The 19,666-nt window shown below is 36.2% G+C and overlaps 1 protein-coding gene across 4 annotated transcripts in view; it reads right to left on the bottom strand.

The window, feature by feature from the left end:
* The window catches only part of IPO8 (importin 8), an 87,739-nt gene that overhangs the window by 54,535 nt on the left and 13,538 nt on the right, over positions 1 to 19,666 (bottom strand). For 2 of the 4 annotated variants that reach the window (XM_025930292.2, XM_086713724.1), the window contains exons 3-10: positions 17,556 to 17,712; positions 14,105 to 14,263; positions 12,950 to 13,106; positions 9,180 to 9,269; positions 7,526 to 7,620; positions 6,582 to 6,666; positions 4,149 to 4,283; positions 2,210 to 2,309 (exon numbers count right to left, since the gene is read on the bottom strand). In XM_025930292.2, coding sequence (XP_025786077.1) covers positions 2,210 to 2,309; positions 4,149 to 4,283; positions 6,582 to 6,666; positions 7,526 to 7,620; positions 9,180 to 9,269; positions 12,950 to 13,106; positions 14,105 to 14,263; positions 17,556 to 17,712 — 978 coding nt within the window. The remainder of the gene's footprint in view (positions 1 to 2,209; positions 2,310 to 4,148; positions 4,284 to 6,581; positions 6,667 to 7,525; positions 7,621 to 9,179; positions 9,270 to 12,949; positions 13,107 to 14,104; positions 14,264 to 17,555; positions 17,713 to 19,666) is intronic. The other 2 variants (XM_086713722.1, XM_086713725.1) reach the window with 2 other exon arrangements.

Here is a 19,666-nt window from a genome sequence, read left to right as displayed (position 1 = left end):
TATCTTATATGCCCATATTTCAATATATAAAAAAAAAAAATCTAAGTCTTTGCCAAAATATAAAATACAAATGTAATAATACTAATAACTATCACTTATTGAGTGCCAGGCACTATACTAATGAGATTACCTACTGTACCAGGCACTTACTTCTTTGGCAGGCACTATGCTAAGATTTTACAACCATCTAATATTCTACTCTAAGCAGTTAAATAAGTTAATAAACTATTATCCTGCTTAATCTTCCCAACACTATTAGCATTGCTGATTTTATAGCTGAAAACACTGCATCTCAGAGAGGGTAAGTAACTTGCCCACAGTCACACAATAAGTGGCCAAGTGGGGCACCTGGGTGGCTCAGTCGGTTGAGCGTCTGACTTTGGCTCAGGTCATGATCTCACAGCTCATGAGTTCCAGCCCGGCATCCGGCTCTGTGCTGACAGCTCAGAGCCTGGAGCCTGCTTCAGATTCTGTGTCTCCCTCTCTCTCTGCCCCTCCCCTGCTCATCCTCTGTCTCCTTCTCTCAAAAATAAACATTAAAAAAATTTTTAATAAAATTTAGAAATAAGTGACCAAGCCAGCGTCACACCCATACTGTCGTAACACAAGAACCTGTGAGCTCTCATAGTTTTTACCAAATCTAAAAACATTATTAGTATCAGTCAATGCATTTAGATAAGAATAATTTGTTCATGTAAATAACTATAAATGACAAAAATGTAAAAAGAAAATTACATGATTCTGTAATTATTCTTTCCTATAGCTATCCAAAAGTAAAATACATGTATCCAAAATATATGCATCCAATATATCCAAAAGTAAAAAAATAGTAGGCACTATGTTCTAGTACACAAAAGAAGATTATTTTTCAAAAAACACTTCAGTTAGTCTTGAATTGTCCATATTATTTTAATCAATAAAATGTAAATTCTATCAATCAACACTCACAGCTCTTAAGTATTATATTTCTAAAAACTGAGATACTATCTCATTCAACATGAAAAGTGAAATAATGATAGCTCCCTGAACACTAAACAAATACTCTGCACATTAGAAAAACACACAGGTATTAAAGAAAAACTAAACACTAAAAGAATATCTTGAAGAAGACAGAAGAAAGATAGGCTAATCACTCTGTTCCAGAAAACAAAAGCGTTAGGAAGGAGAAATAAATCATGCATATGTGAAATGACTTTCAAAAGGAAACGGTAGAATGGAGGGATAAAGCAGATGGTAAATACTGTTTCTCATTCATTTGCTTTTCCCATACTTTGTCTCCAATACAAGAGGCACTCCCTCACTCAATAGACCAAACAATACTAAGTACAAAGCACTGTAAAAACAATATAACCCAATAATTTAGCATCTATACCAGCAGACTGAACTCAAGTAGCCAGAGACACCTGGCCGAACAAGGGAAAAGCACCGTGTTGTCACTATCTTCATCATGACTTGGGCAGGGCTAATTTTATCAATTATTTATTTCAACATTTACTGAAGGTAGACTAGAGCCAAATACTAGTAGAGGAATGGAGAGGTGTAGGAGGGATGGAGAATGCAACATAAAGCAAATAAACAAGATAAAGTCCCTGCCCTCAAATGGCTCTAAGCTGCAGGAGAAACAGGTATTCAAACAACATTTTGCTATGTTAAGTGACAGTATTCCATGAAGCAACTCATTTAAACCAGGGTAAAAGGGAATGAACTCAGGCAACCTACACAACTCAATAACTTCCAGAAAGATCCAAGCAAAAAGAACCTCCAGAGAATGGGACCACACAGTGGTAATCTCACTCTCTTCTGGAATACTTAGCCACTAAGATAAAGAAGCATACTAAATTGGAATGCTCCTAAAATATGCAGAAATCCAAACGATCCAGACTAAGAACAACCCAATCTACAAATGGGTATTCCCAAAGGTAGAGATAGGGATGGTCCCTCCAGATCAGCATCAAAACAGAAAGCGTTGTAGCTGGCTCCATGACTGCTTCAGCACCCCTAAGAGGGGTGAACAAAACAGCTTTCCATCTTCTACACGCAAAGGCCTCAAGTCCACTGGCTCAAGAGAACATCAAACTCTTCAGAGTTTATCATGTAAAGCAGAACTTTGGGAATTTAATACAGCAATAAAATCTGCTTAAAAATATAAATTAAGTTATATTACTCTACATATCAAGAGACTAATGAGGAATAAAATCATCTCGATTACCAAATTTCATTCTTATATATTCATATGGATCTTCTTGCCACAGTTCTTCATCCTCATCTTTATAACACATCACAGAAAAAATCACATCTTCAGAGATATTCTAAGAAGAGAAAAAACAAAACAACAAATGGCTATAGGCTATTCAAATTTGGGGAATATTAATAATGTATTTACTGATAGCCTTTCTGATGTTCGTTTTCCAAACTGTTAATCTTTATGTTCAGCCTGTGTTGGCTGAGGGGAAAGCAGGAAAGCAAGAGCCTGGGGGTGTGGGGCAGACAGAATTAAACTTAAGATTATTTTTAAACAACTGATTAAAATATAAAGAGATGAATGGAAATGCTATTCTTGGAAGCAAAAGCAGGGATAATAAAGTTTTACTAACAGACCAATATTAAACACACCTTAATTCTTTAAGGAAGAGAGATAATTATCAAGCCAAGATTATATTTATTATTGTATTTCTTATTGTGAACATTCTTACATTTCCATTTTGGTCCTAAATGTCAACGTGCCAGCAATATTAAAATTTCTTTTCCTCTTCCACTTTCAAAAACCGAATTTCCTACTCTAGAAATGCAGGTTTCAGTCAGAAAAAAAATCATATCTGCTGCTAATGCTCTACTAAGCCCATTTAACAATTATATATGTAGAAATAGGATCATCTCTTCTCACTTATTCCAAATTAAATTCTGGGAGAAAAAAATTCAACCAAGAGACTGGACTTTTCTTAAGAGACTGGACTTTTCTTATTCCTATACAATGGCTATGTAAAAATAAGGCCAAAGGCATCAAGAAAAAAAATTCACTCTTACTTTATAAGAACATAGTATATAAAATGAAATCAGTACCATTATTAACTGCAAAGAAATCATCACTATTTGATCAACAGGATTAGACAAATATTATTAAGAGGTCTACAGAAAACAAAAGATATTATATTTATAAAACCAGTAATAAGGTAATACTAAGCAAATTCCATCCTGGACACCAAAGGCAAAGTAAAGAAATGTGTTTTCCTTTTTAGGAACTATCACAGAGATTACAGAATTTAAGAGTTCACAGTTTGAGAGAAAAAAAAAAATTCAGTTCCTAACATCCCTGAATTACCTAAAATTATCTACATACATATAAGAATTTATTCATTAATGGCTCATAATTTTTGATTCTCATTTGTTCTTTAAATAATGAGGCTGAATTCTATCTTTAAGTAAACAATTGATATAAAAACAGAAAACTATAACTTCTGCTACAGAACTTAAGCCAAAAAGAAAAATAAAAACCTCATTAGCTTCTATCTACAAAAGAAAATGATCATGCTTCAGGCTTCATCTACTGCAAAATAATACTACCTTAGTACAGCCCTGGTGACTCTTTTCAAAATGCTATTGCATACAATACCACATCTGATCCTAGTAACCTTTAGATGAGAGGGATAGAGGGGCGCCTGGGTGGCTCAGTCAGTTGAGCGTCTGACTTTGGCTCAGGTCATGATCTCATGGTTCGTGAGGTCAAGCCCCGCGTTGGGCTCTGTGCTGACAGCTCAGAGCCTGGAGCCTGCTTCAGATTCTATGTCTCCCTCTCTCTCTCTCTGCCCCTCCTCCACTCATGCTCTCTCTCTTTCAAAAATAAATAAAAACATTAAAAAAAAGAAGATAAGAAGGATAGAAAAACACTAGCCAACTGAACAGAAGAGAAACTGAGGCCACATGAGACTCCAAGAAAGACCAAATGAATCCAGGTCTTAAACTCTATTAAACTTGAAAGCTTCACTCTTCTCACATACTTAAATTTCCAAGCCCCTCCTATCAAATATAAGACTGCACACATTTGAAATTAATAGAAATAAAAATATATTAAATATGACATACAGGATTAGTGTCTAGAAAACCTAACTTAACCAGAGAATAATTTTGGAGAGCTATTCCCTGACACTGACCTGTATGTGTGGCTTCATCTGCTTCCAGGTGACAGAATGAACAATCCCTTGATTGAGATAGTTGAATGCTTGCTGAAGAACACGGGGGGCTACATACTCTTTCTGTCTATATTGGTCTAAAATTTTTAGTAGTACCTACAGGTAAATGGGAAAGAAAGTATAGGAGAACATAAATAATTTTAAGGTTAAAGGGAGGGGCATTTTAGGCATGACATAAAACCCAGAATCCACAAAAATAAAAATAAACTGATTTTTAGAGAAACTAATATTTTGTGAGAAAACTTGTGGGCAGTTTTAATTAGATGGATCCAAGTTATACTGAACTAAAGGACGTCTCACTGGGATTTCCAGCCTTTTGTCCTACTTCTAACCTGTGGAACAACGCAGAACAAGTCACAAGTCTATGTTCTATTCCATGTAACTAAGCTCTTCAAATAAGTTAAGACTCCGGTTAAGAGAAATAATAACAGACTTCACAAAATGAACACTGAAAACATGTATACAGCAAGAGATACCATTAACAGATTTTAATTATTTGATAAAGCTGCATTTCAAATTGGAAGAGAAAATAATAAGTTATCCAGAAAACAGTATCAGGACAACTGATTAGCCCGATGAAAAAAAAAATAAATTGGCTCCCTAACTAAACTCCATCCCAAAATTAATTCCAGATGGGGAACTATTTCAACAACAAAAACGAAAGCATAGAATGCCTAGAAGAAAATACCGAAGAATTTTATTTTATAATCCCACACCACAGAAAGTCTTTGTAAATATAACACAAAACTGAAAAGTTTTTGTTTTTTTTTTTTTAAATTGTTTCTAAGGAAGGAACCATGCCCAAAGTGGCTTATGACTATCCCAAGGACCTGCCCATCAGAGGTAGCACTACGACAAAATCCAAATCTTCTAATTCCTGATCCCAGAGCACTTCAGGATAGCAAGCTTAAACCTAAACTGCTAAATAAATAAAGAGAGTTCTTTCAAAACATGTACAGAATTGATGAACTCAGAACATAAATTCAGCTCAAGTTATGTAAAATTAGGTTTATAAGCATTGTAAGAAGTCCCACCATCGCCTAGATGCCCTTTCTGCAATGCAGGCCAAAAGGGGATGCTATGGAACATGGGTCTTCCTAGACAGTTTGGCTCACCCAAAGAAACAACAGCAAAGGAGACAACAGTTTTTAAATAAGAAAATAATTTTTAAATACTAGGAATATATATCTTAAATAACCAACGTACAAATAGTTTATGACATGGATGCAACGCCATCAAATCTGAATGTGTATGTACATACAAAACATACACACATTTACATGACACTGGAAAAACTCGGCCAAACACACTTCAAGAAGGTATCAACTTCAAGATGGTTAATGAGTTTAACTGCAGTGGAAATAACAGAAGACAGAACTGCCTGGCTTCCTGATTATCCTAGTTTCCATACTGAACGGCTGAACAGATAATTTTATTCATTATTCACTAATATTCCCTACAGACTGTCTTGTGGGCCAACAAAATAATTTGTGAGAAAATTACAGCCATAGCTTTCCTGAATTGTTGCAAGGTGCTTTTTAGAAATGATAATCTATAAAATGATAGTAGACAAAACGATCATCTATAAAAGGAAGTACTCCATCTATGATGACAGGTTTGAGGCAGTTAGCTTGATATCACTGACAATAAAGAAAACTAATATGCATAGATTTATAAAAATCTAGAAACACCCTCTATATCATTAAAGCCTTTTACTATGTCTGATTAATCTTTGCTTCCTCACTGTAGTCCTGAAACAGCCAGTGCTTGAATAGTTATTAAATTTTATTTGTTGAAATATAAACAAAAATGTGATTCAAATGGCAATACAGATCAACCAATCTTCATGCCCAAATGTCCTCTGTACGTTTTAAATATTAATATCAACTTGGATTATTTCTCAAGAACTCCTAATTTGCACTGTAGAGAATGGTTCCTCAACTTCCACAAAAATGTGTAAGTTCTCAACCAAAGATCTTAATTTCTGAGCTCAAGCTCCCTTGAAATGAATCAATTCATTACATAAATCTTCTGATATAAAAGTTTAGAACAAAGAGGGGAGATCAAACGAACAGAGAATAAGAAACCCATAAGAGGTCCAAGAGTTAACAGAAGAACCCAATCTAAGCACTGGTCACTGTGACATCAGTATCAATAAACTTAAAAGCTTTGAATCTAGCATCTAGGAGTTTGGAAGGACACTTCTTATGGAAGCTGCCCTAGGACGTTTGGTTCTAAAACTGATTGCACTATATTAGATTCCCAGATCTGCCATTTTATCCCCTATAAATATATAATGTATTAATATGTTCATAATCTACTTTTAAATGAACAGAAATGACAACTATTTTCAGGAGTAACTGTCCTTCTATTTAAAAAGCATACGTTTATTACCTGCTGAATTCCCACTGCATAGGTTTTCAAAAAGAATTCAGAAAATTCAAAGTATTCTTTTGTGACATTTCCTGGGCTTCCATATCTTAAAACACAAAGAGAAAATGTTTAAATGCTGTAAATTTTTAAAACAAGAGCATGCTCACTAGCTTAAATACCATCCCTTGTTGAAAGATCTATGCTATATGGGCAGAAAACTAACACTTGCCCCTTTTCCACAAGCCCCAAGATGAAATCATAATAAGCTTGTACTTAGATTCTGGGCCATACTTAAAATTTCAGACAGAAGCTTCCACCTACTTAACCAAGAGTTCCTAAAGGGCAAATATTACAAATAAAAATATTATATATGACTCTTTTTTCTTTTTCAAAAAATGCATCAATAATTAAATTTCACTAACTTTCTTATGGAACTAAGTAGCCATGCACCTTCTTGTACAATTCCTAGGTATTTCCAATGAACTAAAAAAATGTCATGCCCATTCTTTTTTTATAGAAGAACAGAAAGACCAGAGAAGACTGTCCACATCATTATAATCTCAAAGCCAATGATCACAGTTAGGCCTACCTTAAAACAAACAAAGGGTGACTTCTTTTTGCCCACTGTGGCTTTAAAGACTAACAGTGAGGGGCACCTGGGTGACTCAGTTGGTTAAGCATCTGACTTTGGCTCAGGTCGTGATCTCATGGTTCTTGAGTTTCAGCCCTGAGTCGGGCTCTGTGCTGACAGCTTGGAGCCTGGAGCCTGGAGCCTGCTTCGGATTCTGTATCCTGCCCTCTCTTTGCCCCTCCCCCTACTCGCTCGCTCGCTCTCTCGCTCTCTCAAAAATAAAAAACAAGGCTAACAGTGATATACTGTGAAGCATCAAGGGACCTATCGAGCTTTATTATATTCAGTACTGAGGTACTGACCATAAGATCACAAATCTAGTAAACAGAATTACCGTTCAAAGAGACGAGCTACAATATGTAGTGCCCATTTCTTACACTTCCACCAGACTAGTTCTGGTCTATCATCCTCATCAATCTGCAGAGTCTCCTAAGGGGACAAAAACACCCAGATTAAATTCCTGCATGGTAAAGGGGTTTATGTAAATAACAAAAGCAAAATAAATCTTATTATAAATTAATATTATAGTGAGTTAAGATTGCCATACAAATGCAAATTCTTACTTACGATTGCTAGGTAGGAATTAAATAAGCAAAGCAAATTTCAACTAACTAATGCTATTGTTCACATTTATCTCCTACCTTCAAAAGGCCCAAATAAATGTAAAACAAAATACACAACACCATGTCCCTTGAGGAAACTCTGGGATGACAGAAAGGTATGATATCTTGATCTGGGAAATAGTGATGCAGGTAAATGTTTGTCAAAATTCACTGATCTGTTACCTAAATTTTGTATATTTTGTATATAAATTAAACCTCAATATAGTCTGTCCAAGATATGGATAAAATAAAGAATATTGCATATTTGAAGACAAGCTTACGTTTAAAAATGTGTAATTTAATTTAGTTATTTTGACTAGTTATTAGGTTGACTAGTGAAATACAGCATCACTGTTATTACAGATAAAAATGATACACTGTCAATGTTAAAAAAAAAAAAAAAAGAACTAAAATAAAGAAAAACAAGGCGGGGGGGGGGGGGGGGGGGCCTGGGTGGCGCAGTCGGTTAAGCGTCCGACTTCAGCCAGGTCATGATCTCGCGGTCCGGGAGTTCGAGCCCCACGTCGGGCTCTGGGCTGATGGCTCAGAGCCTGGAGCCTGTTTCGGATTCTGTGTCTCCCTCTCTCTGACCCTCCCCCATTCATGCTCTGTCTCTCTCTGTCTCAAAAATAAATAAATAAATAAATAAATAAATAAATAAATAAATAAATAAATAAATGTTTTTTAAAAATTTTAAAAAAAAGAGACACCGTCTTTCATCTACCAAACTGGCAACCTTAGAATTTAACATGACAGACATTCTCAGTCCCTACTTAATAAAGTATAATCCAGGACAATGTTTCTAGAGAGCATTTTGTAAGATCTGTCAAAGTCTTAAACACTTCTAGGAGTTTATCCAAAGAAAATAATAGTGTATGTACATAAAAATTTAACTACATACATCCTTATAGTTAAAACACCAACACCCTAAAGCCACCTAAATGTCCAGCAAATGAAGCATTCAACAAAAATGACAATATAAAAACATTCATAATAAAAAATATTTACAAGAGATTTTAAATGAAAAATGAATTTCAAAACAGTACCTACCTATGCCATTTTTATAAATAAAATGTGGCCATATATAGATCCACAGGGAAAAAAAGGCCAGAAAAATAAATACCAAGTTTTAAAAATGGTTTCTCTCCTTCAAAATAAACTTAATTTTAAAAATTTAAAAAAAAAATGGTTCTTATCGTCTTTAGTAGGATTAAATATATTTTATTAATTTTGCTTATCTGAACTTTATAAAAATAAGTATTACTATTTTTATGAGAATAGTAATTGTTTTTACAAATAGCAGGCTAAGATAATCAATTGGCCCACCACAAATATCCCAAACCCAAGTTTTCCCAATTTTTCTGAAGAACAGAAGCCCTTCCTTACAGGAGGAACTGTCCTGTCAATAATAGTTCGAAAGATCTCCATCCACGCTGTCATGGTCTGGTTAGTCACCAGTTGAAGAGGCAATGCATACTGAAAGCAAAAGAACGATGTCATCAAACAATAATTCTTCCCCTCCGAAAAAAGCCACAATTTCACCTATATTGGAAGGCTGAAATACATCCAATGGTTAACATTTGACCATGAAAATGGTAATTTCATATGGTTCAACGTAAATTTAACTTAGATATAAGCATATATACATAAACTAAAATTTTGAAAATCTAGAAGTATACATGCCATGAATTGTTTCTCTGCAACCTTTTTAAATGAAAAAAAAAGAACTTTATTACAGTAAGGTCTCATTTATTCAGCATGAGATTCTAGATAAGTGATTTTTACCATTTGCCCCTTTGTGTATCAAGCTTTTCCTTTTAACCACTTTTTTCCCCAGGCTTTATTGAGATATAATTGACATATACCATTGTGTAAGCTTAAGATACACAATGTGATTATCTGATGCACGTATATATATTTTTTTAATTGATTACCAAAATAAGGTTAACACCTCCATCACCTCACACAATTACCTTATTTGTGGTGAGAACTCATTTTAACCACTTAAATGAAAATCTTTACCTCATGACACACTTTGTTCAATTACTTTACGCTGCAGCATAACACCATAGCTACTCTATAACCACACTGTGAGTTACAGGAGGCAAGGCACAGTGCCTCTGCATCCATGCATTTTCAAAACCTCTACACGTCAAGAACACAGTGACAGGTAAGAGGCAGTCTCTGTCCTCACAATGCTTACACTCTAGTTAGGGAAAACACACATATAAACAAGGAATTACAATACGGTATGATATATAATCCAGATAAAAAACAGTACAACATTGTTAAAGGCACACATGGAAGGATCGCCTCATCCAGGCTGGTGGGATCAGGGACATCTTTCTAGAAGTGATACACAAGCTGAGACCTGGAGAAAGAGCACAAACTGCCCAGGGCATAAAGGACAAGAGTGTTCCTGTATTTTTGTACAGCATTTCAGAGGCTGAAGGCATGACGTTCTCATGAAGCTGAAAGAATTTCGGTATGGCTAGAGTGTAAAGTACAAAGGTAAGAATGGTAAAAGATAAGGTGGAGCCAGAAGGGTTTTATAAGCCATGTTAGGAAGTTCCCAGCTTAAGTGCAACGGGGAATGGTTTGGGCCTGAGATAGGGAGCAGAGGAGGAGCGGATTCAGCATTAGTGGGAGAGTGACGAGGAGTTCACTTCTGGACAAACTGAATTCTGAAGTATGTATGGAATGTCCACATGCCCTGTACACAACGTTTAATAAATGCTACCTAGACAAAGTCAACTTAATTGTATCATACTCCTTAAAATACATTTTTCTGCCTCTTCCCAAATTATCAGACATTAACTTTCTCCATACATTATCCTTGTATGGTACCTCTTAAAGCTGCCTGAATTTTTGCTTCCAGGATTCCCAGAGGGAGCATATTACTGTAGTAGCATAAAATAGATTACCAAAGTGATTAAAAATGTTGAGGGTTGGGGCGCCTGGGTGGCGCAGTCGGTTGAGCGTCCGGCTTCAGCCAGGTCACGATCTCGCGGTCCGTGAGTTCGAGCCCCGCGTCGGGCTCTGGGCTGATGGCTCAGAGCCTGGAGCCTGTTTCCGATTCTGTGTCTCCCTCTCTCTCTGCCCCTCCCCCGTTCATGCTCTATCTCTCTCTGTCCCAAAAATAAATAAACGTTGAAAAAAAAAAATAAAAAAAAAAATGTTGAGGGTTTGCATTGGTTTTTTTAGGTTTGTAGCAGCAAATGTTGAGAGAAAACATTCTAGACTTTGCCCTCTTAGCAAATCAAACAGAGGTGGAGGCTTTAGGAAAATCATTTCATCAGCCTCTTACTTCCTGATTCCTACTATGCTTCTTTAGATGGGAAAGGGAAGTCCAGCCTCTGTATAAATGGGATGTTCCTCTATCTAACAGCAGAACATCTCACGGAATAAAAAATATTTCCCTCAGAGTAGAGTGCTTCTCCCAAGGAAAATTTCTGAACAGTGTTTTAATAAATAGCCAAAGGTACCATATATCTTCCGTCTCTATTAGTTTTAAAAAAGGGCAGGGGTGGGGGGGCAGAATATAGTTTCCAAGTATCCTAGTTTCTTCTCTCTTTTCAGATACACTTCCTCCTCCCTTCCATCTCCCCACAAAAGGCTAAGCTGGAAAAAAAAAAAAAGAAAAAGAAAAAAACCCTACATCAGATCATTCTCTATTAAAAGTTTAAGAGATGCTGGAGTGCCTGGGTGGCTCAGTCAGTTAAGCGACTCAGGTCATGATCTCATAGCTCGTGAGTTCAAGCCCCATGTTGGGCTCTGTGCTGACAGTTCAGAGCCTGGAGCTTGCTTCAGATTCTATGTCTCCCTCTCTCTCTCTGCCCCTCCCTCACTCAGTCTGTCTCTCTCTCAAAAATAAAAACATTAAAAAAATTTTTTAAGTTTAAAAGATTCATCTAAAAATATAAATTGTTATTGAAGTGAAATATTCTGAAATACTACAAAAGTACTTAATTAAGTGGCATATGGAGCCAAGAACAAAACCAACTATCTTGGCTCTCTAACTCAACAACACTACCCTCTTGCCATGACTAACTAAAAAGTCATGTTAGAGGAGTCTAGGTGGCTCAGTTGGTCAAGCATATGATTCTTGATTTTGGCTCAGGTCATGATCTCAGTCATGAGATCAAGCCCTGTGTCGGGCTCCACGCTGAGTGTGGAGCCTGCTTAGGATTCTCTCTCTCTCTCTCTATGCCCCTTTTCCACCCCACGCTCACTCTCTCAAAATAAATAAACTTTAAAAAAAAAAAAAAAAAAGGCATGCTAACAGAGATATGACTCATTCATCTTCAAACACTTTAGAGCCTGACAATTATTCTTCCTCCACCCAGATCTAAATAATTTATCTAAATCTTTCAAGGATTAAATTTAAAATATTTTTATATTTAAAACATTCCATCTCTGTCCCCTTCTAATTACGTTTTAGACTCTCATATTAATATTCTTTATAGCTTTCAGATAAGAAAAAGGAAGTAGTTTAAGTGAAGAAAAATGAGGTACTAAATCTTTTTTGTTAGCTTTAAATTGGGTCAAATTGCAAAGAAACTATCACCAGTATGATTTCCCAGTAAAAGAGGGACCCTCTTCTTTTCCCTCCTCTTCTCCCATAATCCTAATTTATCAGTAGGCAGAATGCTGACAGATTAAGCAAGTAATTTAGGGGCAGTTAATTACCCTGGTTCTTCCTTACCCAGCACTTCAGACACTGGAGTGAAAGGTATAGTCAGTGACTCTGAGCTCTGACACTAAGATAACCTTGGATGACTAAGTTAATTTCTGTGAGCCTATTCTCTCATGAGGTTGTTTTTGTTTTTTGTTTTTTTAAGAAATACATGTGAGGGGCACCAGGGTGACTCAGTCAGTTAAGGGTCCAGCTCTTGATTTCGGATCAGGTCATGATCCCAGTTTTGTGAGATCAAGCCCTGCGTCAGGCTCCATGCTGACGGTGCAGAGCTTGCTTGGGATTCTCTCTCTCCTCTCTCTGTTCCCCTCATCCCAACCTCAATAAATAAAACATTTTTAAAAAATAAATAAATACATGTGAGAATATATAATAATTTTTAATAACTGACACTTATTAAGCACTTTCCATATGCCATATTTACAAGACCCTATATTTTTCTTCTGCAGTAGAAACTTACCTGAACAAGTGCATAAAAGATTTTCAGAATCTGTTTCTGTAGTAAAACAGAATAATGTGAGGAATCAGGAAGGAGCTGCATGATTTGTTGCTGAATACGAGGCAGAAATATTTGCATTGCTGCTATAAGAGGCTCTCTTTCCTCTGCTTTCTTATATCTACATGAGCAAAGACAAAAAGACAAAAAAATCATTTCCCCCCCTACAAAAGAGCTATAAATAATGAACAAAAAAATATTTTTTAAACTAGATAAAGCTAACAAAACATTCCAAACACTGGCTAACATTTTGTATGGACTGTTAGAATAAACTTGGAAGAAACTTTGAAAGAGCACATCCCTGTTTTAGGCAGCGAAACTAAAATCTTTCTAGAAAGATTTAAATTGATTTAAAAGCATTCTAGACTATTTAGCAAATTTCCTAAATGAATTTTTCTACTAAATTTTCATCATACCACAACTCTTCCTATAAAATACAAGTTGATATGCCTTTTTAAATGGACAATCCTATTATAATGTGGGGAAAAAACATTTCTTCTTATAATACGTTAAATTGAGAACCTAAAATAGCTTGCAAACTTAGGTGTTCTTAGATCATTTCAATTGCTCCCAATTTAAAATATCTTCTAAAGACTCTACAGAGTCTGAACTAACTAGTTTTTAACTATAGGACTCTGCATACCTAAGAAGGAAGCAATCCTCTTAGAAACCAGAAAGCAATGCTATTAAATGTGACACTAGTCTCCTATCTCCCAAGCAACTTTTATCGAAAAGAAGGTTACTAGCAAAGAAACTTCAACATCTTGCATCCAAAAAGTTAAACGTTTGGTTTACTTAACAATGCACTCACCTGAACACAAATGTTAAAGTACCTCTATATGAGAGTTTCCAAGGAAAGCTGTTAATAAATGGGCCTCTGAAACTGACAAATTCAAGAAACACTGCATATCTTATCACTGCCTTAGAGATTAGCAATGTACAATAGCAGATTAAAGGTTCTTTGAATAACTGTAGTAAATAAACATGTTTGTGCTTAACCTAACATTTCCCAAACTAACCTGATTCTGCAGAACACCCATAGAGCAGATCTCTCTATGCAATTTAATCCTTTCTAAGTAACACAAGACTGGTATCTTCAGCCAACAGAAATCAACTTACTCATATGTCTTCACCAGTTGATACAGACATAATAAACTGCCAAGCCAGCTTCCACTGCTCTGTGATTGCAAGTAATAGTCTATCTTGTCGACTACCGCCGGCCAGTGACCAGGGAAATCATATTTAATGATGGCACGGAGACACATTGTTAACTGGACTCTATAAGGTGAGGGAAAAAAGTCCAAAATCGAAGTAGTTATAAATATCAGGTTTCAAACACCTCTAATAATTTTCATAACAACACTCTAACTCCTATTTACCTATATTATATAGTTACATATCTGGGGTAGGGGGAAAAAAACAACAGTCCTATAAAGGAAAACCTCCTCAGTATCTTTACTTACGAAAACACACAAAAATACGTAATTTCCTAAAATGAATGAAAACTTTCAAACAGGATTATCCTAAATACAGCTTTGGGGGAAAAACAAGAAATTAAAAATAAAAATTCATTTAAATTTTTGCCAAAAAAAAAAAAAAAAACAGACAACAAATCCACCTCAGCTCTGCAAAATTTTCCAGCTTTTGGTTATTATATCCTAAGGGGAAAACAAAACAAAACAAATAAAGTATTGTATAATTTCAACTGGAAAAAGTCTAAAAATAGTCAAAGTAGGTAAAACCGAGGCCGTCATAACCATGGGAAGCATCTCTGTGAGCCAAAACCTTGAAGCATCCATTATCAGTTAATAGCCAACACAGTATGCTGCTCCTATCAAAGCTTCCTGAGATAATAATTTCTTTACTTTAAGAATAAGAAACTATTAGCAGGCAATTCTTGAAGATGAAAGCTAAGAGTTATTTGCAAAGAAATGAAGAAAAAGGCAGTAAGAAAGTCATGAAACAGAATTTTCTTTAATTTTTTTTTTAATGTTTTATTTATTTTTAAGAGAGAGAGAGACACAGAGTGTGAGTGAAGGAGAGGCAGAGAGAGGGAGACACAGAATCTGAAGCAATATCCAGGCTCTGTCAACACAGAGCTTGATGCAGGGTTTGAACCCACGAACCATGAGATCATGACCTGAGCCGAAGGTGGACGCTCAACCCACTGAGTCACCCACGTGCCCCGAGAGAATTCTCTTTAATAACACCACAAAGTTAAGTGATAAAAGATGTGACCTCATAACATTTAAGTCGGTAATTATTTCTCCAATGGGATCCCTACTGTATTGAGATTGAAAAAAAAAATAAGGAAAACATTTTTCTTCTACAAACAAACAATATGTCCTTATGTGGTCATTTGCAAATGGTTAGGAAAAAAAACTGTGTGTTCAGTTGAATAGCCAATAACTAGGATTCTCTGAAATGAAACCCACAAAATAATACCTTTACTTTATGTTACAAAATCCATTTGAAAAATTTCCTTTGCAATACTCTTAAACTTTGAAAACAGTTCTTCAAAAGTGATTACAATTAAGCCTTAAGGACATAAAGCAACTGCCTCATAACAAAGATAAAAGTCTCCTCTTGCACCACCACCAGTTGTTCCTAAACAATAAATAGGTCATATTTGTGTGCAATAAAACTGAAACTTTTCATTTTTCTAAATTTCACCTTCAGGTGACCCTCCCCCGTCAACCCTTTCTTATTCCAACCACACCAAGAATGGCAGTGAGCAGCCATCCTTTCTTCCATTACTGTGTGGAAGGGTCACACAATTCAGAGAGTAAATGTAAAGATCTGACAAGACACAAACACATGACAGTAGCATAGGGGAACCACTGCCAGACTGGCGTTTGGGCACCCCACTGAGAATAATGGTGATTGTCTTTAATCAATATGCCTACTTTCTCCTCTTAACAAAATAACTACACAAAGAGGAGTTCAATGTTTATTCTCCTTCCTTTTGTTCTCCTCCCACGTTTTTCCCCTACTACTGCTTATGACATAATGTACATGAGACACTTGGGGATAAAGCTATATCTCATCTCTTAACATTAAACAGTTTCATTCCCCTACCTCAGGTTCACCTATTTCCCTCCTCCCTTTTCAACAGAAACTTAATTACAAGCTCACATTGAAAAAAAAATCTAGGGGCGCCTGGGTGGCGCAATCGGTTAAGCGTCCGACTTCAGCCAGGTCACGATCTCGCGGTCCGTGAGTTCGAGCCCCGCGTCAGGCTCTGGGCTGATGGCTCAGAGCCTGGAGCCTGTTTCCGATTCTGTGTCTCCCTCTCTCTCTGCCCCTCCCCCGTTCATGCTCTGTCTCTCTCTGTCCCAAAAATAAATAAACGTTAAAAAAAAAAAAAAAAAAAAAGAAAGAAAAAAAATCTATTTTTCCTTTTTTAAAATTGCAAAATTTTTATGACCCAAGAGCTCTGCTGTGCAATAGGGGAAGCCACTAGCTCTATGTTAACACTTTAACCAAAATTAGATGAAAAATTCAATTCCTCAGTTACAGTAGCCACATTTCAAGTACTCAACAGTCATGCCATGGCTATAGATTTCCATCATCACAAAAAGGTCTCTTGGACAGTGCTGCTCTATAGCATCCAATTTGAATTTTATTTTTTTTATGTTTGTTTGTTTATTTATTCTTTTGACAGAGAGAGTGCACACACCACAGAGGGGCAGAGAGAGAGAGGGAGAGAGAGAATCCCAAGCAGGCTCCATGCCATCAACCTGGAGCCCAATGCAGGGCTCAATCCCACAAATTGCGAGGTCATGACCTGAACTGAGAAATCAAGAGCTGGACGCTCAACCCACTAAGCTACCCAGTTGCCCCTCTAACCTGAACTTTAAAAACCAGGGGCTCCTGGGTGGCTCAGTGGGTTGAGCATCTGACTCTTGATTTCAACTCAGGTCATGATCTCACGGTTCATGAGTTTGAGCCCCACGTCGGGCTCTGCACTGACAGCATGGAGCCTGCTTGGGATTCTTCCTCTCTCCCCGCCCCACCCTTGCTCATGTTCTCTCTCAAATAAAATTTTTTTTTAAATAAAATAAATTTAAAAACAATAAAAAATAAAAACCAGAGCCAATCTTCTAGCTTATACCTACTCTATCCTGTCTTCTCCAAAGGAAAAGATACTTAGTTCATAAAAAATGAGTAAAAAGATAGGTAAAGTATAAAGAAAAGTGGTAGGTTAAAATTCCCAGAAGTCAATTTCCCTGTATCAGGGTGGGGGAAGTGGCAGAAACAGATAGTAAAACGTAAAGAAACCATAACTAAGAACACAGATTATTTAAATAGCAAGGATTTATATAATCTTAGGTAAGTATGATTTTTGCCTTAACTCTTTGTGGCTAATTATAGCAACTAAATCTTTTGCAAAATATTCTGAGGCAAATAATTACAAATGCAAAGACAAATAAGTAAAACAATATTTTTTGAGTGCCCACCTTCATTACTTTACCTCTTTAGAAATACGAACTTGAAGCTGATGATTAAATCCAACCTCTCCCATCCAAGTATTTTGTGCCTGCTACTAATCATATATAGTATAATGTACCTCACTAAATCTGGAGACCGAATTATTCCTTCCACAATGTTATCACGTATTTGCTGGCGATCATTTTCATGAATGTTGAATGGAAATACCGCTTCCCCTGGTGGAGGTTCTCGGTCAGGCCAGTACTGTGTCACCATGTTCTTCAAGTAAATGGCAGCTAAGATAGAGGAAAACAATGCTAATGTAGCAGTATTGAAAAGATGGCTTTAATTCAGCTTTACAGAGCATGCAAGGCTAAGCCCTTCACTGCTAAACATGATACTCAGCAAAAATGGAAAATCTTACAATTATAAATAGCAAACTGGGGAAGGGAACATGTGTAAGAAATGTAAGTTTCTCTTTAACTCGTAAAGCAAATTTAAGCAGAAAACATTTCATTAAATCAAGCTTCTGAGTTTATATGACAGAAAAATGATCGAGGAATCAAGTATGCATCCGTAGACTAAATACCAGGTAGTCTAAATGAAACTATCTTAATGTACTTTAATATCATAAAAATCATACAGTTCATAATGCCTAATGCTGAGTTTACAACAGGTGAAATTCTACTGTCCTTCAGGTAGACTGCTTCTCCTGTTTATTTTCTTTCACTGGCTACTATCCTGCACATACTACCATATTTGAAATATTGCTAATTTTTGTCTAACCCTTCTAAAATAATTACCACTTATAAATACAATAATAGGGAAAAGGACATCAGCCTTCAAATATTTTTGTAAAACCTCAGGAAATTTATCAGCTGTTTATTTCTATCAAAATACCTAATTAATCATTTTGTTCCTATTCTTTCCAGCCATCTTCAATAGTTAGCAAAACGCTTCCGAAAGAAACAAGCTGACATACTACAACAGGGTTTTGATAGGGAAAGTGAAGCTCTCTAATTACCCCAGCTGACTACTGAATGTAAATACTCACTTATAATATCATATGCTTATATATACATAATATATAATAAAGAAATGCGAACTACAAAGACGTGTAACTTTCTTCCCTTCAATTTCTCCTCTCCCTTTTTGCCCCACCATACCCTCCCTTCATCCCAGTTTTAACATAAAACTAAATTGGTTCACAGAAGCATTATAACACAAAGAATAAACCAACATGTTCTACACTGCCTATAATACAATTGAAATTTAATGAAGCCATGAACTTGACATACTATAAGCTCTTCTTTCATTAGTTTTGATTCAACAAAGGTCTGAAAAAGACAATTCCACTTAGGATTTCCATTTTTTTTTTTTTTTTGGATAAAAACAAAAATTATTTGAGAAAGAGAGACAGAAAGGGGGGGGTATGCCTTGAGTTTTTGTCTTAACTTGTTTTTATTTTTTTTTTTTTCCTGTTTTCATTTTTTTTTTTTAATATGAAATTTATTGTCAAATTGGTTTCCATACAACACCCAGTGCTCATCCCAAAAGGTGCCCTCCTCAGTACCCATCACCCACCCTCTCCTCCCTCCCACCCCCCATCAACCCTTAGTTTGTTCTCAGTTCTCAACAGTCTCTTATGCTTTGGCTCTCTCCCACTCTAACCTCTTTTTTTTTTTTTTTTTTTTGTTCCCCTCCCCCATGGGTTTCTCTTAAGTTTCTCAGGATCCACATAAGAGTGAAACCATATGGTATCTGTCTTTCTCTGTATGGCTTATTTCACTTAGCATCACACTCTCCAGTTCCATCCACGTTGCTACAAAAGGCCATATTTCATTTTTTCTCATTGCCACGTAGTACTCCATTGTGTATATAAACCACAATTTCTTTATCCATTCATCAGTTGATGGACATTTAGGCTCTTTCCATAATTTGGCTATTGTTGAGAGTGCTGCTATGAACATTGGGGTACAAGTGCCCCTATGCATCAGTACTCCTGTGTCCCTTGGATAAATTCCTAGCAGTGCTATTGCTGGGTCATAGGGTAGGTCTATTTTTAATTTTCTGAGGAACCTCCACACTGCTTTCCAGAGCGGCTGCACCAATTTGCATTCCCACCAACAGTGCAAGAGGGTTCCCATTTCTCCACATCCTCTCCAGCATCTATAGTCTCCTGATTTGTTCATTTTGGCCACTCTGACTGGCGTGAGGTGATATCTGAGTGTGGTTTTGATTTGTATTTCC

The sequence above is a fragment of the Puma concolor genome, chromosome B4 (genome assembly GCF_028749965.1).
Source record: "Puma concolor isolate L17-30 chromosome B4, mPumCon1.1.hap2, whole genome shotgun sequence".
NCBI classification, from domain to species: Eukaryota; Metazoa; Chordata; class Mammalia; order Carnivora; family Felidae; genus Puma; species Puma concolor.
The sequence above is the reverse complement of the archived record's forward strand: the minus strand, read 5'-3'. Positions and strand labels throughout refer to the sequence as shown.